Here is a 26,893-nt window from a genome sequence, read left to right as displayed (position 1 = left end):
TAGAGAGACAACCATTCACGAATGGTATTTCACGTTTAAGAGCATTAAAACATCATGTTCCAGTCTAAGCTTACAAGAATTCATTGCCAACATAAATACTTCAGCACACAGATAAAATACAAAATTAAATAAGCAGAAGTCTGACTTCTTCTTCATCTGATTAGCTATCTGATCACCTCTCTGGCATGTTGCAAACATTTTTATTACTTAAATCTTTAAAGAGTAGTACAAAGATCAAACTAAAAGAAAACCCCTGTGTTGTCAAAATATTTGCCTTCTACAAAACCAGATAATACTCTAAAACCGGATTTCTCATTTTGCTAGGATATTGTGGGAGGGAGAAAAAAAAACCCTAAAACCCTTTCTCCTAATGGTGTGGTAAAACGTTTCAAAAAATCACATTTAATCTTTGCTAAGAACCCTGCAAAAACAAATCTCTCCTTAACAACAAATATTATCAAGATACATTTTTCACACAGTGCATGTAATATATGTAAAAGAAATTTAGCCACTAGAGATTTATTCTTACTCATTAAATGGATACTAATTATTAATAAGCATGTTTATAACAAAAAGTTATAACTAAATTTACTAAGGTTTGATATTAAAATTATCAACTAAAATATAATAATTTTTAAAGAGCTGTATAACCCTCACTGACTGAATCATGTGCATTTATAATAACACTACTTTTTCACAGCACAGTCTGCACCAGAGTGGATGGAATTCAATACTCACCTCTAAAGTCAGTTGATTAAAACATAAGAAAGATTAAGGCTCTTATCTTTCCTTCTGAGCTACTAGGAGTGGTATGAGAATTAAACAGGCAACACTTCATGAAAATCTCCAATCAGTAAAGAGGAGTCTAGTTTAAACAAAAGGTGGTGGTGCCTTTTTATTACTCACTACACACAGACTCCTGGACACCAAGTTCAAGATTCATCCTGCACCTGGCTTCCCAATCCTGAACTTCCACTTGCAATCCCATCTATGCGTTCCCATGTTTTTATTTTATATATCTCCTGAAAGACCTTACTAGCCTTACTTTTCATTGATCCACTAGTTCTACTGTTTTTCAATTAATCCCTTTGCTAATTCAAAGTATTTCCTAAAAAGTATTCATTTTTCTGCTTGTAGGTAATTTGCTTGGCTAACAGAGAAATAGCATGAAGAAGCAGAACAGAGGAGCATGGAAAATGGCAGTGAGAGAAAAAGAAAGCTCTTTGCTTTTCATTTCCTCTTCCCTGTAATTTCATGCAAGACCTTGGGTGAGACACATACTCCTTTTTCTTAGCTTTGTAACCACATATAGGAGTGCTTATCTGCTTCTACAGCTGTTACTATATATAGTGGAAATTAATCAAGTTCTTGAATGAGCTTATGCACTAATCAGTGTAGTACTGCTTCACATCTGGGAGCCAAACCTGACTTTAAAGGTGGGCTCTTGAGATCTTGCAATAATTGTGTTTCCTCACTCAAATGTCTTGAGGTATCTGTGTCATGCAAGACAAGAAAAATAACCCTGTAGAACTTGGTTTGCTGGGGTCTGTCGGTCAAAAACAAAAACTGTATCATGCTGTATACTCTCATGAGATGATGGAATGGAGATAGGGCTGAAAATAGGCTGTTGTAACATGGACTATCCATCTGAGGCCAAATGGCAGATCTCACTCATCTATCAAAGGTCAGCAGCTACCATGTTAGAGTTCCTGCAAGGGAGAAAGGCCTCACTTCAAGGGGAACAACTGAAAAGTACTGTCTCTGGCTCAGCCTTTCTTTTTCTTTCAGCAGGGAAATAGTACCATTTGTAGGTTGAAGAGACTGCTTACACCTTAAATAGAGCAGTCCAATGTTAATAATACTCTTTGAGATCTCTGGGTCCCTCTCACAGTTAAAAGAAGGGAGAGAGGCACTTTTCAACACCAGTTCTCAACTACAGACATGGAGATGTCCCCTTTTGCAACAAGTCTGTTAAAGGAATACAAGGAGTAAAACACTTCAGTGAGAAAGCCACAGCAGCTATCAATATACTGTGTATTCAGGTCTCATAATAGCTCCTTGTTCTGTGCTATTTTGTTCATTGCTTGGCACTCTATTACTCTTATGTTGATTCACATTATAATATTAGCTCCTACTACTTTTGTTCAGGTAATAAAACAAATGAATATAGAGCCATACCTAGTAACAGTAACAAATCCTCAAAACAGTTTGCTAAATGTTAGTGACATCTTACTCGGCAAAATTTGTACTGCTACATGGCCCTGTTATAACCAAATGAATTATGTGTTTTCTGACAGCACAAGGTGGAGCTTCACATGGTCTTATCTACATGCTCTGTTTCTTTATCAGCAGATAATTCCAAAATAGGAGGAAAGAATGTATTACTTTGATGTGTAAATACTCATCACATTGGTATTGCTGATATTTAGCAGTTTTATTAGATTTTTCAGGATTTAAATTCAGGTTTTCTATATAAAAGTATTTCTGAATGAAAAACATACAGAAGTTTATTAAATATAGTTTGTTATTTTGCACAGATATATGTTAAGCTCATTAATGACTTGAGCATCTAGTGGCCAACATACCACTCCAGTAGTTTTTTGTGCATTTCTACAAAAATAACTGCCAGGTTTAAAAACATCAAAACACTTTAGGTAAATATAAGCAGTTCACACTCTGAACACTTTGCAATAAAGAGCATAGACATTCATTCCCCTTGGTGCACAGCTACATGTTTCTAATTTTCTCTCTTTTTTTGGTCCAAAGCTAGATTTTTTCCAATACTGTTATTTCATACTTACACAGCATTTTCTGTTTTTCAAAGCACAGCAAAATCCCTCATTCTGAAAGCATTTCTAAGCAGTTTCCTGTGTCAGATATCCTGTCCTATTCTCCGAGAGCCATTTTCATAACTCCCTAAGGGCAGGTTGTGAATGTAACTAGGACAGAATGCATTTCCAGGAAATGGAAAATACTGACCTCTATTTCTCCACTGTACTGAGAAGATTGTGATATTAGCATGCTATGCCCCAGGCATGCATAATGTGGCACAGAATTTGCCAGCAAGACATATCTGTCAGTTTATAATGAACAAAATCTAGGCTTTGGTGCATGACAATTAGGAAAAAACCATGTAAGTATAAGTAATTCTTATTTTTTTATATCAATTGAAATTATATATCTCTATTAATTAAGCTTAAATTATGTCAGAGCCTACTCTTTGTGCTTGTGGTGTCGTAAAGGCACACGTACAATCGCACACTTAATGCTACCATGTACCAAACAGAGGGAAAGGAAGGATAGAAAAGAAAAATCCCTATTTTTGGCTGAAATTGAATATTTTTGAAAATCTATATAAATTCTGAAAACACTGCTTGATAGTTCCTGCTACAGCCTGTGTGAGAGTTTGCACCAGAAAGAGAACATCGTCACATACAAGTAGGCATTACTTCCAAATATAATTTTCTAAAATCTTCCTATCATTGCTCTAATAGTAAAAGCAAAATAATAAACAATGGGAAGGTTAATACAGCCTGTTACCAGCAATTTTAAACAGTTATGTCACTGATATGCAGAGTTAGGTGATGGCTTGTAATTCCCTTTAGAGCTGATCACATGGAGTAGTAGCAGTGCTAAAGAAATGATGGAGAAGTTCAGGAAAACATCAAAAGAGACTTAACAAGTAAAGCCTTTTCTTTATACCATTTCTTGAGTGTTTTACCCTGTAATTTGAATATGTTAACATTAAATAATTAAATACATCAAACACTGATGCTACTCTATTTAAATTGTTTTTTAAACTAATAGTTTTAAGCTAATAGTTTGAAATCAAGTGGGAAAGAAAATTAGTATCCCCTCCAGACAAAGTCTCAAGACTCTATAATGAATGACTGCTACAGCTTTCTTGAAATGCCCACATTGCTGTTTATCCATAGCAGTTAATTTAATTATCCTTGAATATTTTCAAGGATCACTACCACAATCTTCTTGCATCTGAAGTTGCTTTCTATTTACCAACTTCTATTCCAAGTGACTATTACTCCAAGTCATTTTTTTTTTATTATTCACAGGTTATGACGGCTCTTATGTGATGTGTCCATTTTTCCTAAGCAGATTTTCCTGTGATGAAACCACTGCAGAAGTGTTATTAATGATTTGCCAGCTAAAGCCAGGCTGTCCTTCCCACTCCAGATGTTGTTTCAAGATGGGATCTCAGCCTTATGAAACATTTTTCTTACCTTTCCATGTTGTCCTGCTCTTTCATAGCAGATTACTGCATCTTCCCACATTTCCAGCTCCTCAAATATTTGTAAGGCAGAGCTGGTACATCCCAGCTCGAAGAGTAAATTTGCAAGCTGGCGCTGGAAAGGTAAGAAATTCTAGGTAACTGAAAGTAGCAAATAATGTCTATAATTTTAAGAGATGTTAGAGGCATTTCTGACATCTACAAGAAGCAGACAGATAATACAGAATGATTCTCCTGAAACTTCAGGCTGAAACCTCAGTGTATATATCTCGACACCCCCCAATCAACTGAATAAAAATTGCTGTGCTTTAACAATTGAACAATACAACACAAAACCAGAAATGGACACGGCAAGAATGAATTGACAGAACTTCCAGCCCTTAAATGAGGCCCATGTGGCTGGAGAACAGCTGCAGGAGGATGCTGGGAATGCTGACTGAGAAACACAGCCCAAAGAAGGGAATTAAAGCCCCTTCTAGCAATGCTCTATCACAGTAATCTGCACCTGTGGAGAAACAAGGATGGAGAGAGAGGCTCTGATACAATTCTGTTCAGTAGCCGTGAGAAATCACTGTCCCAAACAGCCACTGCCAAAGGGTGTTGGTTTTTATCCAACTCAGTATTGGATTTAAGTTCAGCTCCCTAGTTGAGTTTTCCTCACAGTTCAGTCAGCCTCTCTGTTATTTCAAATTCAGCTATTATTTCAGTGTACCAATGAAAATAAATGAGTCATGTCTTCAAAAACAAACATGGCATGTTTTCATGACTTTGAAAAGTCATCTTTGGTCTTTATTTTTTAAGAGAAGATTAAAACCGCAAATAGGTTTTAACCTTTGAAGAAAGGGTAACTTATATACCACGCGTGGCAGACAGACAAACAGGATTGCAAAAATAAAGGGGAGCATTCTGTGTATGGACAGCTACCTATGCTGTGATACCCGACACAGTTAACCTCTGCAGTGAACTTGGTGATCCTGAATGGACTCCCTGCAATTCTCTACATATGTCATGAACCCATCTTTATGGGTCTGGATTCAGTATTTGTTGCAAATTCAAGGAGTTACTAGAGGAGAATGGACTAGTAGTAAAAAAAACCCCAAAAAACCAAACCAAACAAAAACATCTGGCTACAACTCTTTGATATAAATGTGTAACAAACTCTGAAAACTCTTTGTTAGCTTGATATTAATCACTTAGGAAAAAAGCATTTGCCATTGTCTAAAACTAAATCTCATTAATGTTTAATTAAGTTTGTTCAGTTATATTTGGTAAAATTTATATATGTCATGTGTCTTCATTACTATGACTAGAAGATTGAGTCATCTTTCACTATAAATCCCTATTTTAGCATTTCTATCTTTGGCTTAGAAAACTGGCTTGGATTGAAAATGCCACTGACAACTGGAAATGAAAACCATATTTGATGGTTATATTGCAAGTGCCTGTTGAAAGGTTATGTAGAAAAATGTGAGAATGCTTGGAGAAAATATGATTGGTTAAAACAACATGCACCGAGATTAGAAATCAAAAAGGAATAAAAACACCATTAAAAGTAAATCAATATGAATACCTTTGGAGGTATGCAATGTTAACAATTTTCTTGAGTTTGTTAAATACAGCATCATCAGATAAGACTTTAGTGTGTAGATTGCTGTTCTAGAAAATCAAGATGAACTCTAGTTATGGGTGTAAAAAAATCTAGTCAATACTAGTAAAAGAGGGGCCTATCTCAAAAGAAAAACTTTCTCCGCTCAAGTTCTTCAGTGTACTATTGACTCCCACCCAACCTGGCTGATTTCACCATGATCAACTTCCCAAAGTGAAATTTAAAACACAAGTAACAATAGCACAAGTAAACCAGTAATAAAAGGTATTAAAAGACAGTGGCAAGTTTATTTTAATAGGAGATATGTTCAAAGCTTGCAAGTTTTAATCTATTCTGTACTGGAGGGAAAGGGAAAGTAAAGAAGTATTGCACTAATAAGCAATTACTCCTGTGCATGTCAGAATGACACATCTGAAAGCAAAGCCTTGTAGAACTTGACTTCTTCCCAGAAACACCTGGTCTATGTTGGGTTATGTCTTTATTTCTACAGTGTTTCAACTCAAAGTTGCATCACTCAGTTGACTTTGGAGTGATGCAGCATCAAAAATAACTACCACAGACTTTTAAGTAAAGATTGAAACAGGATTGTTTCACACCTGTATGGCCCAGCGTGGAGGCACCTGACAACAGTAGAAAATCTTCATGCGTTCGGATACTGACGTATTTGTGCTTTCAAACTGGTCTGCGAGTGCCTGTAAATGCAAAATATATCCTGATTTAGTATTTACTTAGACTTAATCAATCTAAACCCACCACAAATTCAAAGTATTCAGAATTTTAAGCATTTTTGACATAATGGAGAAATTACAATCAACTATAATCAATATCAGGAATAAGAATCAAATTTACAATCCTAACCAAATGCTTGCAGAGTCAAACTGCATCAACTATTGAAGTGACTCAGCCTAATCCATTTCAATTCTTAAGCTGGTTTTCCCCTAAAACAGAATTGATGTGTTTTAGGCATGGCATTTATTATTAAAAAGAGAAAGACAAACATATTATAGTGGACCATGGTTTTGGAAACAATTCTAATACAGAATAAATTATTGTGACTTGGTGTACAATTCAATTCAGGCTAATTTTTTTCTTTTGGTGGAGCTTTGGATTGCTGAAATATTTTCTTCTGAAGCCTTTTGAAAGAGATTGTAACTTTCACAGAGAAAAAACTGCCCCACTAATTTCTTATCTGAAAATTTGCTACAAAGTTACTTAAATCAAAATTCAATAGCAAAAAAAATTTACAATATTAAAGTAGGCTATAGCCAGAAAGGTGGTTAGAAATTTTAAGGTAAGGGAGAAACTCTCTTCAAATGCCAGCCATGATTAAGTGGCAAATTTAAGGCCAGCATTATAAGTAAGAGAATATTAAATTACTTGTGTTCACATGATTGACCTAGCAATGTCTCAATAATAACTCAGTCAAAGATTTACACATGGTGCTACAGAAGTCAGAATTTTCTCAGCTTTCTCAAAATGAATGCAAAGATTCCCAAGCAAAAGGAAAAAACGGACAGGATCACTTCTTTCTCTCTCTACAGCCAACTGTTGATATCAATAATGCAACTGACAGCTGCATAAAATCAATTCTGTGATTCAAACTATTAAGCATCTAGTACTTGCTATTGATGCTAATGGGATTTACTAGAGTGGCTTCATTTTTTTAATAAGAAAAGAAATCACAACATGCAGCAATAATTTAGGCTCTGAACTGATGCTTAACCTCTTAACTTCAAATACTAATATTTCACAATATTTCATCTAATTCTCATTCTTCTTCATAAAATTATCTCTGGAGGCCTGTTCCTACAGATTATCCACAAATCTATGTCAAGCACATGGCTGAGATATATTTGTAGTAAGAAAAATGACACACTAATAAAATTGCATTCCTTTACAGTTTCAGGCAATCCAAAAGAGTCAGATTAAAATAAAACTTTTAAAGTAATATTATTTAATTTTAGAACTTATTTGAATACAAACCATATAATACATTATATTTTTTCTGGTTTAGTTCTGCTGAAATGTTCTAATGCAACGCAGAAGCACATTATTCTATACTGTGTTGTATTAAAAATTAAACCAAAAAATTGTCCAATTCCTTGAGTACTCATTTTACGAGACAATTTAGTAAAATACAGTTGAAAAATTTAAAAACAATAATTGCTCTAAGGCTCAGAAAAGCAGGCAGCTCCTAAATACATCCTGCAAAATAATTTTTTGAGAACAGGAAACAAAAGGCAAGAAATATTTTAAGTGAATCAAAATAGATTTTTTTTTTTTTTAACTTTTTGCCTCCCCCTTTTCTAATTTCTATTGTTCCAAGAGAAAAACTGAAATACAAAGAAAAACATTTTTTCAGAATGTATTCTATTTTAAAAAGTGGCCATATCTTTTCTACACTTCAGAAGCAGAAAAGCCTAATATAAATGACACGTTAGAGGAGAATATGATTGTTAACAAGTAGAATTCTCCCCCTCCCCAAAACTAATACTGTTCTCTGTTCAGAGTTCTAACAAAAACTGAAAATGTAGGTAGAACTTACGAATATTACACATTCCTTGAGAAGAGTAAATGACAATGAATTTAGAAGTCCTAAAAATCTGTGGTTAATGCACTCTTTAATATATTGAAAAAATTAGCTCTGACAGTTCTGCCTGCTATTCAAGTGTAGAGAATAAGCTACTCAAACTTTGAATTCTGTGTTTCTGAATAATGCTTGAAGAAATAAGATTTGGCTTGTATAATGGCAAGAAAAAGAGAATCCTAACATTATTGCACAGCTGATATCTAACAGAGATTAGATCACAGAACAATAAATCAATAAATTCAACAAGTGAGCACTATCAAGTGAGCAGTCTTTTTCATGAATAACCTTCAAGATAAATATGCTGTAATAAAAAAGGTATGTAAATACAGAATACTTGCAACACAGTCAGATGTGAGGTTTTGTGACTTAGTTTAACGTGAGACTCAGATTCTTGTCTTGCAAGTTGTTAAACAGAAATAGAGCAGAAACTAATTAAAATTCACAATTCTAAATGATATGAGTTCTTCCACAGGCAACATTTAAAAACCTCAACAGGCTACTCTCTCTACGCTATTCCCAAGGCTTAAACTGTCATAAGAAATCCAAAAGCACAATACAGAGACACATTAATCCAGTCTGAAAAAACAAAATCAGATAGTGCTGATGGAATTTTATATCATGAGTAAAACTATGCTATTGCCAAATGAATGCAGGAAAAAACCACTCTAGAAACTATGATGCATTCTCCCCATCTCACTCTCCAATCTCTGCTCTAAGATTAAGTAGTACAATATGCAGTCATTTGGGATAAGCATACCATGCTAATTTGAAATGATCACAGTGGAGCTGTTATTGCTTTACTTATCAATCTCAGTCTAATCACTTTTCTAATCACTCTCAGCTGGTAATTATCCACCACCTGAGTACATGAAGCTTGTAAAGTACTTTTCCCACCTTGGACATCATTTTCCTACATTCAGTCCCATTGTATATTCTTGCTTTGCTTCTATGTTCAACATATGTGTAACACCACTAAGGTCCTCATGATAAAATACCAGCTTTGATCTTGAGCCTGACCAAATTTCAGTCTCTTCATCCACTCCCCACATGTTTTGCCATCTTTATCTTCAATGGCTGAGTTAGAACTTCTTTTCTTTTTAGCCAGATCTTATCTCTGTGCTTAATCTCTGAAAGTACTATTACACCCTTATGGTTTCTGAGTTGTCATTTTTCCACAACAATATGCTGCTTGATTTCTCAACCTACTTACAGTACAGTTTTTAAATCTGTTATTCATCCAACTGGTCTGAAATCCTCCCCCAAAGATTTGTTCCTTTTGTAAAAGTATAATCTTCACATAGCTTTTTGCATCTAAGGTAAATAAATGGCAAACCTTCACATGCTTCTTTCTATTCTTAACCTCTTTATTCTAGATGAAATAGTTTACTTGCTTTAAAAAATGCTCTTTACTATGTAATACTAACTATATGCAAACATTTATTTCCATCCATTTCACCTGGATGTCCTGATCTAAGCTTATTTAGGTGAAAAATCCCCCCACAAACAAACAAAAAAGCCCCAAATTCCTATCCTTTGAAAACGGCAAGACATTTAATACTTGTCAAAACCATATTGGAAACAACATAACATCTTGCTTGTGCAGCAACTACTTAAATTCAATTTGGACCTCCCACCTCAAAAACACTGAAGATACAACTACTCATATCCAAAATTTAACGTTGCTGGCCCAAATAAAACATCTCCATTTTATCCATGCAATTTCATCTCACTTCTTCCCAGGTTTTCATATCAGGAACATACAGTGTGACTACACTACCTATCTCTTCCAACGAGAGCATTTTGCAGTTTTAGTGTTCTAATTACAACTGTTCCACCAGACTTCCTTCATCTCTGCAACAGCTTGCTTCACAGACAGTGTTAATCATCATAGCTTGTTTATTTTGTTTTCCTGTCTTGTCCTACTGCTAACCAGGCAGCCAGCTGTTTTCCACCAACCACACCTTATTTAAAAACGCTAGTCTTTACATGTTAGTACCTGGCCATTTGCTATGCATTTACCAGTACTGCTATCTCCACCCTTCTTACATTTCCTCATACCCTTTGATTTATACTGGTACCCTTAATATTCCTCTTTATGGATGATTTTATAGACAGGAAGATGAAGTAAGTTTTTTCTAGACTTCTGCTGCTCAGGCTGCAAGAATCAATCCTCAGTTAATATCTCTGGGCCTCCAGCGCTGACAGTCCACCCACAAAGTCCTCCCTACATGAATGCTCACACCAGCCATAAACCACTATGTTTATCCACCTAATCCAAGGTGACATGGTGACTGTGGCATTATCTTGTCCTGCTTTTGCCCTTCTCTAGCACCTCTAAGATGTCCTGCTTCTCACATATTTTTACCATATTTGACATGGATTTAGTTTGATTGGGTGAATGGAAAAGTGCCTTTCATTCTTTTCTAACACAGAAACTCCAGACACACTTTTTTATGAAATTCTTGTAATTCTAAGGTTCTTTTTCTTTGATTTCTCCCAAGCCTGAAGATTCCTTCTGAAAATTCCACTAATCACCCTGACCTCTCCATGCTGTGCCTAGACAACCACTTCCATTTTCCTTGAGCTTCTTCCATTTCTGTACATTACCTCTGGATGACTTATAAGCAGCAAGTTGGTGTCACACCACTCTACTGCTCTTGCATTCTAGTTGCTCCTTTAGCTACTTCCACAACTTATATACCTGTTAAAGTACCAAAGTATGGACATCAGCTGTGGGACTGCCTGCTGGATCATGGCACCATGACACAGTTGGAATTTTTCAGCTGCTTAGAAGAAAGATGTCTAGAGACAAAGGGGGCAAGAGGTAAAAATACATCTGTAGGGAAAACAAACCTGCTACCTCATCCATGCTATGGTTCCTAAGAACTTAGCAGCTGTACAGCTCAAACTGAACTGAGCTCACTTATGTTATTTACTCAAAAACAAAGTAGAGAGGAAAGCTTTGTAAAAATAACAGCAACTACATGTGTAACTCTGGTTGTGGAATTACATAGTTCTTATTTTGTTCATAAGCTTACTTCAAAAATTATGAATTAATAGGAAAATTTATCATCAAAAAGCTCCTTTGATTTCCTACCACAAAAGTAGGTCTCACAGAGTTTCTACTGTATTCATAAGACAAAGTGGGCATATTTTTAAGCTTATGGAACATTCAGTTCTTGTGGACCCTGTAATAGGTACAGACTTTCGTAAAACTTTCAGAGATTCTGATATATTAATTCAAACTTTCACACAATTTAAGACTAAATTAAAGACAATTAATTCTAAATGCTTTAAAATATTTGTTTTAGGAGGCAGTGGTATCAAGACACTTGTTTAACAGAAAACTACAAAATTCTTAAAGTTTCAAAACATTAATTGGCTTTATAATTTTTCATGTTGTCTTCTACGAAGTTACATTTTCTAACAATAAAGTCTGAAAAACACTGCAGAAGAAAGAACTACAATCTAAGTTAATATGGAGGTATTACAACAGTAACTGTGGCAGCCTTGTTCCACAATAGTGTACACAATAATAAACACAGAAAATTACTAACAAAACTACCATTCTCCCTGAAGAACACGTATGTAATCAATGTCTAAAATTCAGAAACTGTATACATATCAGATAACAGGTAACAAACAGAGATAATTAAATATGGAGAATTCGAATTTTTGAAATTATTTTCCTTTGCATTATGTATTAGGTATTCCAAGCTTTTCTAGTACAATAACTATTTTAGCACCTTGTGGATATGTAATTGGATCTTGAGTTACGCTCCTTTGAATAATTTTGCTTTAAAAAAGCATTAAACCCCATATTTACCTAACTACACACTTATTTCAACAGCTTTTTGTCAAACCAAGAGCTCCTGTAACCAAGACCACCAGGAAAAACTGAGACATACGAAAACTTCTAAAATCCAATGGTCAAACTAACTTAAACTATCAGTGAAGCAATGCCAGAAATGATGAAACTATTAAAACTTTTCATATAACAATGCAGTAAAGTTTTGCTTAATGGGAGAGAGTAATTTCTGGTCTAGTCAAAACTTCATGACAGAGATTATGATGAAATAGTGATTACTTTATTGATTGCCAATTTTTATCACTAGAGAAATAGATATAAAACCATTTCATTGGGTCATATTACATTCAATCATTATTCAAAACAGCATATTGACAGTTCAAACAGAACTTCATTGCTTGGAAACTAAAATGGCTTAAAGGAAATAACAAGGTATTCTTTTAAAAGCTCATAGATTAGATATTTCTGTTAAACAATGAAATGCTCTCTGAATAGTTAAGAACTAAGGCGTCAAAACACACAGCAAAAACCATTAAGCAAGGATGCATTGCAACATCAAGAAGAAACCTCCCACTCATTTATCTGATTTTCAAAGTGGAATTATGACATTAAATATTTGAGGAAAATTTATTACAGTGATCACTATTATAAATTGTGATTTGTAATTCCTGGAAACTTAAACAGACCATTTGTTACACTGTGCAAAGATGCCAAGCTGAAGACAACTACTTACTGGAGAAGTTACGTTATTCGTTTTCTCAGGAGGATAAAAATGTTCTGTGAGAAATCTGCACAAGTTAAATGCTTAAAAGCACCAGAATATTGCCTCTTTTTTACACCTCATTAAAATACAAGTCTTAGTTTCATTAAAATCTTGTAGCCTTGAAGATCTGTGTTTTTGCTCATTTGGCAAATTCACCCTCTCCAGTCATTTTTCCAATCAAATTATTGCTTCTTAGGATTGACCTCAATTGGTATGTTTATTTAAACCAACTAGAGGACTGTGTATCCCCAGGAATTAACAACTTTAAAATTTATGAAAACTAACTTTACCATGTTGTACAGCACTGACTGCCTACTTTGTATTGCAAATAAAAGGCTACAGAGTGTCTGGAACACAGAAACCAGAAAGATTTCAGGATGCTTCACAGAAATAAACTACTAACAAGGTAATGAAACTTGAAACAAAATTAACTAAAACATTCAAGTAAAAGACTTTAGGATGCAAGTTTTGAAATCTGTTTACATTGAAAGCAGTGTTTTACCAACTTTGCTCAAGGCTCTGGTAAAAACTTCTTGACAGTATATAGTCACTACACTTATAGAAAATACAATAGTCACTGACCCAGGTTATTCCTGGGTCCACAAAAAGAAAATGGTCCCAGTTTCTAGCAGCTTTACACACAGAAGGAAAAACACTAATTTCCTTTAACTGAAATGAAAACAAAAATTTTCTATGCATATTCTCTCAAATTAGAGTAATCCCTTTTTAAACAGCAGGCTAATCCCAATTAATACTTTGCTTATTTTTCCCTCTCACCATAGACTCAATGGAGAAATCTCTCTGATCTGTAAAAACAGGTTTTCTGCTACTGGATTCAGCACTATCCACCCCAGAGCAATGTTCTAGTAGCTGATTTTGACGGATTTTTCAGTTAAGATGCTCCAGAGCTCTCAAAGCTGTAAGTACCAAGAGTAGTGAGTATGCATAAGGAACAAGGATTCTCCTCTGCTATCTTCTTTTTCCTTCTTCCCACTAAACAGCTAAAGAAACTCCTTGGCATCAACAATTCCTCACCAAATACTTAAAAACTTAAAAGCTTCTAGGCTGAAAGGACTGCTAGTAGAGGCTTTTTCAGGACAGATTTCTCTCTGGCATCTGCACACAGGGCTGATTTCACTGTCAGCACTTGACTTGAACCTGAGAATAATGTAGTATTCTCCCCAAGACAGATTACAACTAGAGAATTTCCTAATAAGTTTGGAAATTTTAAGTCCATTAAACTTATTATTCCCTTTAAAAACATAAACATTTTTTTTTTTTTGACAAAGGTTTTGTCAACTTTGCAGCAAAGGAGGAACTTGCTTGTAGCCTTTAATAAAGATCTGACTGTTCTTGCACCAGAAGCCTCTGTTTTGGTGCACTCTTTCCTCCCCAGCCCCATCAGGCATTACAGTAAATTGTTACAGAGAGTAAGTTACATCAAACACTTTGTTTTGTAATATACAACAGATATATTCTTTGAGAGATGCAGCTCTTCCTCAGAAAAGCCAAGAAAGGAAGGGGATAGTCAAGCTAAACCCTTTAATTTAATAATTTTTCTATGCAATATATAATTGTTAGTTTGGGTGTAGTCATAAACTCTCATAATGGACCCATTTGATCTATCCTGCATTCCAACTGGAACACTCTGCTCACAAAGAATAATCTATCAGAAATATCCTGTACTTTTTCTATTGCTGGTAGACTTGAGTCTACCTACCATATAGCAGATATTTGCATTTTGCTGATAGTAAATTGTGCAATAACGTATATATATACAAGCATTTAAAAAAAGGTCAAAGTATCTATAAATAGCAGGAAAAAAGCCTCACTCAAGCTTTAATATAAAGCATAAGTAAGCATATTACAAATAAATATTCAAAGTAAACATTTATATATGGCAAAAATATAGAATTTAGGAATTAGATGGTCATTTCTGAAACAACCAATACTTTGAATAAAAAAAGAATTTCAGAGGAAAAGTTCTTAACACCATGTCACTAAATTGCAAGCATGAACATTTACAGCTTCCTACCTAGGGTAGAGACTGGATGATATTTTGTTAGAGAAATAGAAATATCAAAGAAAAAAAACACAGTAGAAAACAAAATGTTGTGTATTCATGTAACTGTTTTGGTGCAAGCGCGTTTGGTTTTGGTGCAGTTGCACCAAGTGTAATTCTTTCATGTTACTAAGATACCTGGAAAAAGGAAAGAAAATCACGTCTAGTCTTATCTAGATACCCACAACATGAAATCATAGAAATTCTGCTGTTTTAATTGCCAGAAGCTCTTTTTTCAGTAATAGAAACAGTCAATTTATCATGGGGGGTTTTTTCACCCACAAAGTGCTCTTTTTGCTCTTTTATCTGTTTTTCAACTATCTTCATTCATTGGAAAACTTCAAGAACTTCTTTGCTTATCTGGTGAACAGGACAGGAGTATAAAGGGAAAAGACAGCCAAGTTCAGTTTCTTTTGTCCTGAATCCGGCCAGAATGGCTCAGAGAACATCTTGAGACACCCACTGTTTTCCCTTCTTACCAGAAAAAAGGCTTTTTGTAACAATAGCTGCCCTATACAATGAAACCTTGACTGATACTCAGTAGTTTCTGTTGAAAAATTACTTGTCAGGAAATAAACATTCTTCCAGTAGCTGAGCCTGACCCAGCAACCATATAGTGTAGGATGGTAAGTACATTAGAAATATGACACACAGGCAAAGCGTTTAAACTTTAGCTGTCCCAAAAGAAAGCAGTCACATGTAAAGAAATCTGTTTTCAATATATGTATTTTCTTGAAAGACATCCAGTCCAGTTCTTCACATGTTCCTGGAAAGCTCTCTATACATGAGGGAAAAACAAACAAACCCCCTATCATTCTCTGCTAGTGATTGATCTGTTCACCAAAGAGGAAAAATAAACATCTTCAGTAACAACTGGTTTGAAATCAGTTCAACTTCTAGTGAAAATGAAAACACTCTAAATGCATTACATGTTCCATGCCTGACCGTATGACATACTCAAACAGAAGTGTATCAAGCTCCCCTGAAGACTCGGTTCTTTATTAAAGAAGGAGGAATCCACAAAAACACAGTTTGTTCCACAACTATATAACCTGTTTGGCACACAACCAACCAAAAACAACAGACCAAATGAAAAATTTTTGGTCAGCTGGACAAAGTTTCAGAGAATGTACTGGTCACATACACAGAACTGGTTGATGGACAGAGACAAGACAAAGAAGACTGTTCTGCTACTTCACAGAAGTCCAACTGGACTTATACTAAAAACCTTGCCCAACAAAACCATGGAGTATAGAAACAAAGAGACAGCCAAGATAACATGTACATCTTTTACTCTGTTAACAGTCTTCAACTGCTTAACTGAGGACCATCAGCTGCAAGTTCTAATGGTACCACTCTTGCACTGGAGGCAATTTTCTTGCAGATCTGCAGGAAGAGGTAGCACGCTGCTGCCAAAGGAAGAGATGCACTTTGCTTTCAGCTAACCCCGTTTTACATGAGAATCTCTAACCTGAGCTAGAAGAAGAGTACTGAAGGACAAATTAACTCTACCACCAGCAGCTGCCACCACCTACTTCCTGCTACCATTGTTTTCCAGAGTACAGAAGAACATGACCCCAGGAGCCTGCTAGGCTTCTGGCCATTCATTAAACCCTCAGCCTGCACCCTTAATGGAGAGCCAGAGGGAAGAAGGCAGATTTCAGGCCAGAGAAAAGGGCAAGGTAGAGCTTGGGAGATCCTGAAATAGTTAAAGATTGCACTGTAATTTGGCATTTTTGACTTTGTAAGGGTCTAAAATTGCAACATTATTAATGACCTCAGCTTGTGTGCATTTCACGCTGAGGAAAACAGAAAGAAAGCAGAAGTGTTCTGTGGTAGAATCATTTACTACATGTTTCTATTTCTAGGCAACTTCAATGTTTTCACAGATCTGTATCTGGAAAAATGAGCAGGTATAGCACAGCAATGTGCATAACAGCTACAAACAATAATATTTATGCCATTTAAAAATCTAGTCCTGGCATGAAAGGTCATATTGCTTACAAAAACATCTCCACGTTTGTCAAAACGCCTAAGTCTTATCACAAAACCACAGTGCTATCATTTACAATATTCAGTCAGAAAGCAATACTGTGAAAAAACTGGGTAACTGCAAAAGTAAATGGAAATATTGAAACAAATCATTATCATATCATTCTCAGAGGGAGGCTGGATACCAGACTGGGGCCCCCAGAGAAGTGGTCTCAGCACAAAGCCTGGCAGAGTTCAAGAAGCATTTGGACAATGCTCTCAGGCACAAGGTGTAAGTCTTGGGGATGGTGCTCTGCAGGGCCAGGAGTGGAACTTGATGATCCTTGTGGGGCCCTTCAAACTCAGCCTATTCTGTGATAATAAAACTCTCCATACACCAATCCCAGTGATTATTTGAATCAATGGTCCTTAAATCAGTCTGGAAAGTTCACAATATAATGCTTCAAAATATATATTTCAATTCATAACTAAAACTGTATGAGGAACTAAATGAGATTAATTAGGCCATAAAAATCAGTTCTCTGGTTAGAAGCTACATCTAGCACACACTATTGCAAAGGTTTTCTCCAGTATAATAGCTTCCAATCAATTGATTCCTTACATACTAGATTCTCCAAATTTTCTATCTTCAAACGCTTAGAAACCACAATGTTCACCATAATAAATAGGGTTTTTTAACAACCAAACCCTCCTTGTAACTTACCTGAAAGTGAACCCCTCGGCATGATGGAAATTATTTCAGTAGAAATATCTCTCAGAAAACGCAGTGCTCACTCTCCACTACTTCATCACAGTTACAAACTATTTTAAACGCATCAACATTTTCATTTCATATGAAACTAGTTTTTATTTTTGTAAATGGTACGATCATTTAATCTAAAACCAGAAAAATAACATTTTCCCTTTTAATTACACAATAGTCCATTCTTTTCTATTTTATCTTTTCCTCAAACATTATTTTCCATCCTTATTTCTGTACTTACAGGGATTTGTCACCAGTTTAATGGCCTTTTTTACAAATCCCTTCATCCCACTTTCTGTGAATTCATATTCTCGAGGTCAAAGATTACATATCTCTACAGCTTGTACTTCAAAATTTTGATGCAGAAAACTTATCTGCTGAAATCTTACTCTTAATAGTGTACAAGAAAAAAATTCCAAAGAATTCTCCTTGATTATCCTTGGTGTTGACCTGCATAACAAAAATATTTCCAATGTACTGTGCTGAAAATCTACCTCTATTTGGCTCTACAAACACTTCCTTGCCTCTAAACACCTGAGAGTAATTCTTTTTGGTTTTTTTACCAGATTTCCCACTGAAAATCTCCTTTGGCAATAAATGCATTGGCTTCCCTTAAAATCACAGCTTGTATGCTGACTTGGGAAGTAAAATATTTTTTTTGTATCAGGAGAAAATAAAAGCCCTACTGACAGACCATTCAGTCTTTCTTTACTGAATGAATATATATGGGCAAGATCAAGGACCACTTGTTATTGGGACTTACTAAGTTGGCTTTGATTTATTACCTATTCTGACTTTTGCAAATATTAGAGAACCAGTATTTCCATATTCATTCACTTTTAATACTTTTAAAACTAAAAGCAGTCTTCAGTGTGATTTCCTGCAATGGGTAAAGCAATACTAAAATACCTCCTAATGAAAGGATTTGTCAGAACAATGCTGGATCACTTTCAAAATATTAAAAGACACACAGATACAAGCACTTCTACCAATAACATTTGTCTTGTTATTGTGTTATTTCCCAGCAATTGTTTTGGTACATCTTAATTTCATTGCATTAAAGAAGAAGGCACTATCTACTACATGCATGACTCTGAATTAAAGACTGGATTAATTCTGTTTTTCAGTACAGTTCACCGTGGTCCTGGAACTATAATAACCAATGCACTTAGTGCCTTTTCATTGTATTGAAAAACTCATGCATTTGGCAGGCTTTTCACAGCAAGATTCCGCAGAGAAAACACAGAGGACAAGGAGAACTGCTTTAATTTGTTTAACTGATTTAACTTCTTCCCTGCAATAAGCTGATTACCATTACTGAATTGTAATTGCAAAACTGTCATAATGAGGGCATTTTATACCTTTGCTGCATATATTTTTATTGGTCTGGGAAATTATTAAAAACTGAAAAGAATACAAATTTCACTGTCTTAATTTGGTTTTAAAAAGCCATTTGATGCAAGAGCTTCCATATTTACAACAGACTACTACCTAATCAAACAAAATAAGCATTCAGATTTGTGTCATTGAAGGTGAAGAATGATTGGGCCAGAGAGAACTGTTACAAATTTATGCATTTTGAATTAATAAACTTCAATACTATTTTAGTCAGCAAATAATTTTTCTAGGGTTTTGTTTCATTTATTAGGGTTTTGTTGGTTTGTTTTTTTAATTTGTATCTTCTCTGCCTCTACAGAAAATAAATTTTCATCAGCAATGAGAATCAGACTACCTTTCAATGATATATAGATTTATTTCTATATGTATTTTTTTAAAATCCAGAAGGATTCAATGTAAACATATTTAAGACAACTCTATCTTTAGCACAGAATTCCTGCTTGATTTGAATTTAATTTAAATTTAATTTCTCATGTTCTAAATTAAGTTAATTTGCCCCTGTTTAAAGACTTTTTTAGTTGGAAATGGAAGTGTGGTTACCAAATACGGAAAATGTACATTATGATCCATATTAAACAAAATTACTGGCCTTATAACAAACACACAACTATCAAAATTAGTTTTGCATTTACAATTTTCTCTTTTCTTATAGATATCTTAGAAATGCACAGGTGTTGATTACACATTAAAATTAATATATATTAGGGCTTTAGTCCTAATTTTACAGAGCAAACACAAAAACCATGCCTTTTGTCCTATGGGCTCCCACGGAGTTTCTCAATTCTGAATAAATTAGGTCTTAAGCTATGAAAGAAAACACACCTTTGCACCTGCCTGCCAGGTACTGAAGGCTGGTTTGCCCTTTCAATACACTCTCAATTCCAGATACTTTGTTAGTGGTTTTTATCAGGTCATACATACTATTGCCCTTTAACCTTAGCATCAAAACATGTCCGGCTGGTATATTTGTTGAGATTACTAATAATAAAGATATTAACATTTTTAAGCATTCAACAATTCAGCTAAATTACCAATTTTAAACAAGTATTCTACACTTAGTCTGTAAGAAAAAAAATCATTTATCATTTCTTGCTAATCTTTCTAGAAGTGTGCACTCAGAAAAATTACACTTGTTTAACTGTCTATCTCTAGTAGACCAAGAGGTTTTTCAGTCTAATTCTTTAGTATACCAGTTAAAGCTGTTAAATTTTTCTATTTTATATAGTGGAAGCCTGGAAAGCTACTGACTATTCAACATTTCCCAATTGATTTTCTTTATGATATTCTGGTTATTCATTCCTTCCCACCCACTACAACCTTGTCTCCAGGCAAAAAAAAAAAAAAAAAAAAAAAAAAAAAAAAAAAAAAAAAAAAAAAAAAAAATCATTCTTCACTTTAACTTGTTCTTTAAGTATCCCCTACACGTTTAAGCAATTTCAACAGCCAAAGTTATTCACATCACAAATAATTTGAATTTAAAAATTATTAAGGAAGAGACTACCTCTTGAAAATAATGTACCCATTTCACCTATACAATCACTTTAATGGCAGGAAAGAGAGAAAGCAAAAAATTAGTAAAGCATCTACACAGAAGAACTTCAGGCACCGGAAGACCAATAGTACTTAGATTTTGCCTAACTCAAGGTGAATTTCTAGGACGCAAGATGATGCTGATAGTTTTAAGGAAGTATGCCAGGGCAGGAGTTGATTAGCGTGATGAAACCTTGCATATTGGTATTTTTTCTAAAGCAAGTCAAATAGCAGATTCTTAATTGCGTATTTTGGTTCATTATATCAGGTCCTGCCAATGTGCGTTTCATTTTGAAAACAATACTAGCCAACTAAGAAACAACATTCACTTTGATTGTTCACAGTCATTTTACTAAAAAAAGCTTCAATTTCTTTATAATAGGGCTCTCGCAATGGGTGGGGATGAAAAGCACATAAGAGGAAATGAGTCGAACAATCCCAAATGAAATACAAAGCATTTTGATATCAAAATTAGCACAAAAGAGGCCAAGGTCACGAGTAGAAGATAACTGGATTTATGACCATCTGACGTAAGATTTCCTTTTTGTTTCAAACACAAAGAAAAGCAGCGTACCAGGCAATTCAGAGCATCCCAATGCAACTGCCCTTTGGAATGTTTTGCTGTAGTCAAACACTACCACCTAAAGAAGGGTGGCAAAACACATGAGGTATCCAACAGCACAGAAGCATTACTGACTATCAAAATTATAAGCTTACTGTTATTTCTGGACAAATACTGAACCCAAAGTTACTCTGAGTGCCAGCACTTAGGATGTGGGTTTCAATGTTAAAACCTGTTAGTGACTTAAGCCTCCACTTCCAGCACAAAATCTTCAGTAAAGTACTGGGTGTATTTTATGCCATTTACACTTACTTTTTATATATGTTACTTAAATGAAATATAATTTCATAGTTATTGCATTATCTTTATCAAGCAAGCGTATCTTCGTGAATGTTTTTGTTTTCAAAGGAAAAGCTTTTCCACCTGTTGACTACGTTACTTCTATGATTTATGAAAAGATGTAAGCAGAATTTCCTCTAAAGTCTGTAGAATAAGCTAGATTTACAAATTTACTTGATGAAGGGTAGATTTAAAACCAGACCACTTTTTGTACTGCCACTGGTGAACAGCAGGTATAAAAAACAATTCGCACAGGGTGCAAAACCCACAGAGGAACTGCAGATGATTCAAAATAGTATGCCTGTGGCAAGTCCCAAGCTGTTGTGGTTACACTGCTTTTATAGCTCCCAAGCTATAAAAGTTTGATCGAGGGAAGACACAACAGCAGTCAGTGCTGAAAAATAGATCCAAAGACCTCTTATATCAGCTCTGCTTTCTGTTTTTCACTAAAGAGGCAAGTAAGGACAAGAATGGAGAAAGAAAAGAACAACTATCACCATTAAATTCAAGTTGAATTACAATTACCTTATCTCTGCCTTGAGATAAGGCAGAGTCTGGTTTGCAGTACCTGGCATATGTGCTGGACAGTGTGACTGTCTACCAGCACACAGCTATTTCAAAACAGGATTTATTAGTTCACCTTGAACCTATCTCCAGATCTGTAATGATACTTATGACATAAAACTGTAAAGACAGATCTATTCAAATTTAACAACAGCTGTATGTCTTCATCTATTCAATTTAGCAACAGACAGAAATAGTGCCCCCTCCACGCCACCTGGTCTGTGGAACTAATTATTTTAATTGTTTAGTTCGTTGAAGTGTAGCATATAATGTTTATGCCTTCCAGAGCAAAGCTGAGGCAGAATGATGAGAATGTTGTGTCCCAATACTTGTATTTTTCTTTGCAACTTCCTGTCATCACTTCATCTATAAAAAAAAGTGTAGTATTACCGCTCAATATGGCTTAAGGATTCCTATCACCACTTTTCAAAATGTCACAACACTGAGTGAAGAGAGTCTAAAGGGAGAAATGTCTTCAGAACTAAGGCTCAATGGGAAACATTTGGAAAAAAATGGAGGCTTCATATTTTTGGCTTCTTTAAGAAACTGACACTGGAAGTGGAACAGCTCAGGTATTGAACATAATTGTCAAGAATAGTTGAGAGAATATTAAGAAACTTCTGTGCAGAAAGAATGGGTTCATTCTTTCACCCATACCAGCTAATAGCACTGATCCAAAATGGCAAAACCAAGAGTGCAGTAGAAAACTTCCAGGCAGAAACCATAACCTGAGAAATTAAACTACTCAATATTCTCTTTTTTTGCTAGTGGTACAAAAGCACTTCAGTTATTCCTGAATAACTCTTGGCAGACTGGATCTCTGATTCCCCCTCCTCCCTGTCCCTTCCATAATCACATAGTCGAAGAAAAACAGAAGGAGTCAAGCACCACCACATTAATTATTTTGAAGTGTGCTAATGAGTTTGGTGTATCCCCAGACTCAGTTGTGTCATGTAACATCTTCTGTCAAATATGTCATCTGTTTAAGGAAAATGAAATATGTTCTGGAAATGTGCGCCTTGAGACTGAAATCATAACTATCACCAAGAGGTCACTCTCTTTTGAGATTGCTTTCTGAGGTAATAAGGTTTATTTCTAGTGTTCTGGAGACCTTATGATCTTGTATAGAATTCAGTAAGGAATGGTTTTATAAGACACCTGGCTTTTCTCATCTTTTTAAATACTTTTTGGAACATGTGTTCTAATAATAAATACAATTCATAATAGTTAAGAACTACTGGGATATCAGTACAGGATCTCCACAGGAAAGAAGAGGGCTGTCATCCACTTATTACCCTCCTGAAGGAACTGATTTATTTCTCCCTCAGTTCTCCAATACATTTCAGATCCCAGTAACTTTCCACTACAACTTTCAACTTCATGTGAAACAAATCTATTAAAATTAATTTTCTCCTCCTTCCTCCCTTCCTCCATTCCACCCACAACTAAAAGCAAATACTAGAATCTTGTTTAATGTACCCCTAGAGTTCAAGTGTGGGTTAAAGAACAGAAACAGGAACTCCTAATACAGGGATCTAGTAGTTCTGCTGAACAGACAGGTGTTGTCATTCCCTTGGTTATGCTACATGTCTCTCCCTATTACTCCAGCTGTGGTTTGAAAGGCCTGATCAGAAAGATATATTACTTGAGAAGCAAAAGAACAGGGAAAAATCTATTTGCCTCAGACCTCTCTAGATGGGCCTTTTGGGAGGAATACTGCTCCCCACTCCTTTTTGAACTCTTCCCTAAAATGTTGAATTTGTCCAATGTAGAACCACCACCAAATAAAGGAAAGCAGAGCAAGCAATTTGGCAAGGAAGTGACCGTTTAATTTTGAAAATAAGAAGGATATATTTCTATGATAAATGACATAACTTTCTTGCATAACCATTTAAAGCCCATCAATGTGAAATTAACAAAAACAGCAAAGTTGTGTTCAAGCTCATAAAGCTCAAGACACCAGTTCTGTTAGACCTCTACCAGCCTTTCCTTTATAGATGCACATAATTTTTTTTTCAGATTTGAAAGAGCTGAACACTAACTAGCATGGTTTTTTAGTAAGAACAATTTAAACAACAACAACAAAAAAATCTCTTTTTTATACACACAGAAAAACATTAGTGGCTGGAGAAAATGACACTCTGAAGTATTATTTAAGTGCAAATTAAAGGGCAGTTGACAGAATTCCCAACCACATACATCTGTGTATGACTAAGGATATAAAACAAGATCTCATGTGACCTTTCAATCTTAGGCATAATGATTAGCCTATAATATTGCTAGTCTGCTCCCAGCTCTCCTGAAGTCTTATTAAAACACCCTTTTTAAGACACATTTCTCTGCCCCAACAGGCAAATTCCTTTACTGCCAAGAAAAGCAAGCAGGAGGGAACTGTATGAAATAGTGCGTATGTTGTACGACGTGCTAGGAAAGCCAAGGCATCAGCTTGCAGGCATGCTGTCACCAGGTGTAATGAGCAGCAGAAAACACAGGCAAAAAAGGGGCCCATAACAAGCTGCTAAAAGCTGCAAATGGAGAGGTAGCCAGTGTAGCCACCCAGGTTAGGGTAGGATACACCTGGGATATCCCAGGTAGGACAAACCTGACAGGCTGCTGGAGTACCAGGCACATGGCAGCTTCACCACTTTCACTGCTGGCATAATTCAGCAGTAAATGATGGTCCTGTTTCTACCCCACCATCCTTTGTACCAAGGATGGCATTTTAATTCATTTTGCTTCATTCTTAAAAATACTGCCAAATCCACTGAAATGGAACAGTAAACTTATTTCATGTACCAAGAAACTACAGTGGGATGATACTCTATGTGTTTTGAACTGGTTTGGTTGTGGGTGGTTTCTTTTTCAGACCATCCCTCACTTTTCTTGTTTTTTCATAGCTCCTAGGCCACTCAAAATTCCTTTTTTTTTCTCTTGCCCATCCTGTTACTTGAGCTCTCACTGCACTTGCAGTAGTAACCTATGACTTAACAGCTTAGTCCAACCCATCTTCCACTATTAATAGTTTCTGAATTACTTTCTTACAATAAAAGGTACGTGAAGATCTCCAAACTGATACAGCAAACTGATACAGGTTTCTGGTTTTATCAAAAACCTACCCCCATTTGTTCCTGTTTTCTCCCTCCACCTTTTCTTTCCACCTTAGTACTTCTCACTCTCCTGGACCTTCACCCAAATGGAGGAAAAACAACCACAAAACCTTAAAAAAAATTCATACTGAATTCAGAGACACATTTTAGTTCCTCAATCCGCATTTCTTTGTACGTTACACTGGTAATGACTAAATATTCTAGTGGAATGTAAAATAACTGGTTTAGCTTACAAATGCTGTTTCCTTTTCTTAGAAAAATGGTTGGAAAAGTCCTGGCATTAGAAATCTTTAACCTTAGTTTTGCAGATCCAAACCTCATTTAAGCAAAAACTGGACAGAGACTACCCGCCACATCCAGAAAAAGTTAAGGAAATAAGTATCTCCTCCTTACTTGCAGTTAGCTACTAGCTGAGTACCCAGAAATCATTTTAAAAATCAGTCCAAACACTGCATTATCTGTAGTTCAGATTTTAAAAATAACCAGAAAAAGGTTTTGAAAACGACCATTCCAATTCTTCTTGAAGCTTTCCAATTTGGGAAAAAAAAAATTTAAAAAATTATGAACACTGTTTAGCATAAAGTAGGGGCATATTAAATATTTTAAGTCTGGCAGTTAATTTTAACCAACACGCCCTCATTGCAAAAAGAGCTGCAAATATTTTCAAGTAATTAAAATAATGTAACCAGACATAGCCAGTCCTACAAAAAAAAGGTAGCTGAAAAACACTTTCTTTGACAGACCAACAATGTAGCCAAGTTTGCTTCACTGCTGAAAAGCAGCATATGCCTACTCAGCAACATTCATTTAAAAATATATTTATCAGCTGCAGACCCAGCATAAGAACAGGTGAGAGTGGAAATGGGGAAAGGAAGAAAAACTAGAGTAGAATGACACAATAGAGTCCCAGCACCCCTAAGCTAGAGCCTAAAACGGCTCATGAACTTTTCAGACAACCCTAAAAGAATGTAACTTTAGTTTACCATTCAAGCTGTTTTACAAGAATTTTTATAATTCCTTTAGAAGACTGATATTGCAAACAATCACATTTGTACCTCCTCCCCTTAATCTACCATAACTAATCTTTCTACAGCACTCTGGACTAGTAACTAATGAAATTGTAAAACAAGAACACATTAAATCCATTTGTATGAAAATTCTGTGCATTTGAGATCCATTTTCTACTGACAAATAGCTGCAGAATTCACTTGTTCTGTGGCATCTTAAAGAAAAATATACATCAGCATCTTCCTGAAGATGATACATCAAACGTTGCTTCTGCTATGAAAATAACATCATTCATGGTATCTTTTCTGATTCCTTCTTAGCACTATTAGAAACACTGATATTAAAAAAATTCTGATCTGATGGAACTCAGGAATGAAAACCTTAAATGGAAAGTTATTCAAGCTATTTGATTAATTTAGCACATACAAATCATTAAACAACTTTTAACTATTTTTGGAAACTGAGCTTGTTATCATCAGATCAACACAAATATGCAATTATATCCAAATGACTAGAAAGCTTAATGAAAGAAAACATAAACACACTAAGATTAAAAGGAATATTTAAAACCACAGA

General features: G+C 35.2%; 1 protein-coding gene across 2 annotated transcripts in view; it reads right to left on the bottom strand.

Annotated features, from left to right (window-relative positions):
• The window catches only part of TTC27 (tetratricopeptide repeat domain 27), a 112,857-nt gene that overhangs the window by 25,292 nt on the left and 60,672 nt on the right, over positions 1-26,893 (bottom strand). For both annotated transcript variants that reach the window (XM_083858263.1, XM_083858264.1), the window contains 2 exons: positions 6,449-6,544; positions 4,239-4,361 (listed from right to left, as the gene is read on the bottom strand). In XM_083858263.1, coding sequence (XP_083714389.1) covers positions 4,239-4,361; positions 6,449-6,544 — 219 coding nt within the window. The remainder of the gene's footprint in view (positions 1-4,238; positions 4,362-6,448; positions 6,545-26,893) is intronic.

The sequence above is a fragment of the Zosterops lateralis genome (genome assembly GCF_965231275.1).
Source record: "Zosterops lateralis genome assembly, chromosome: 3".
Taxonomy (NCBI): Eukaryota; Metazoa; Chordata; class Aves; order Passeriformes; family Zosteropidae; genus Zosterops; species Zosterops lateralis.
This window is presented reverse-complemented; position numbering and strand designations above follow the sequence as displayed.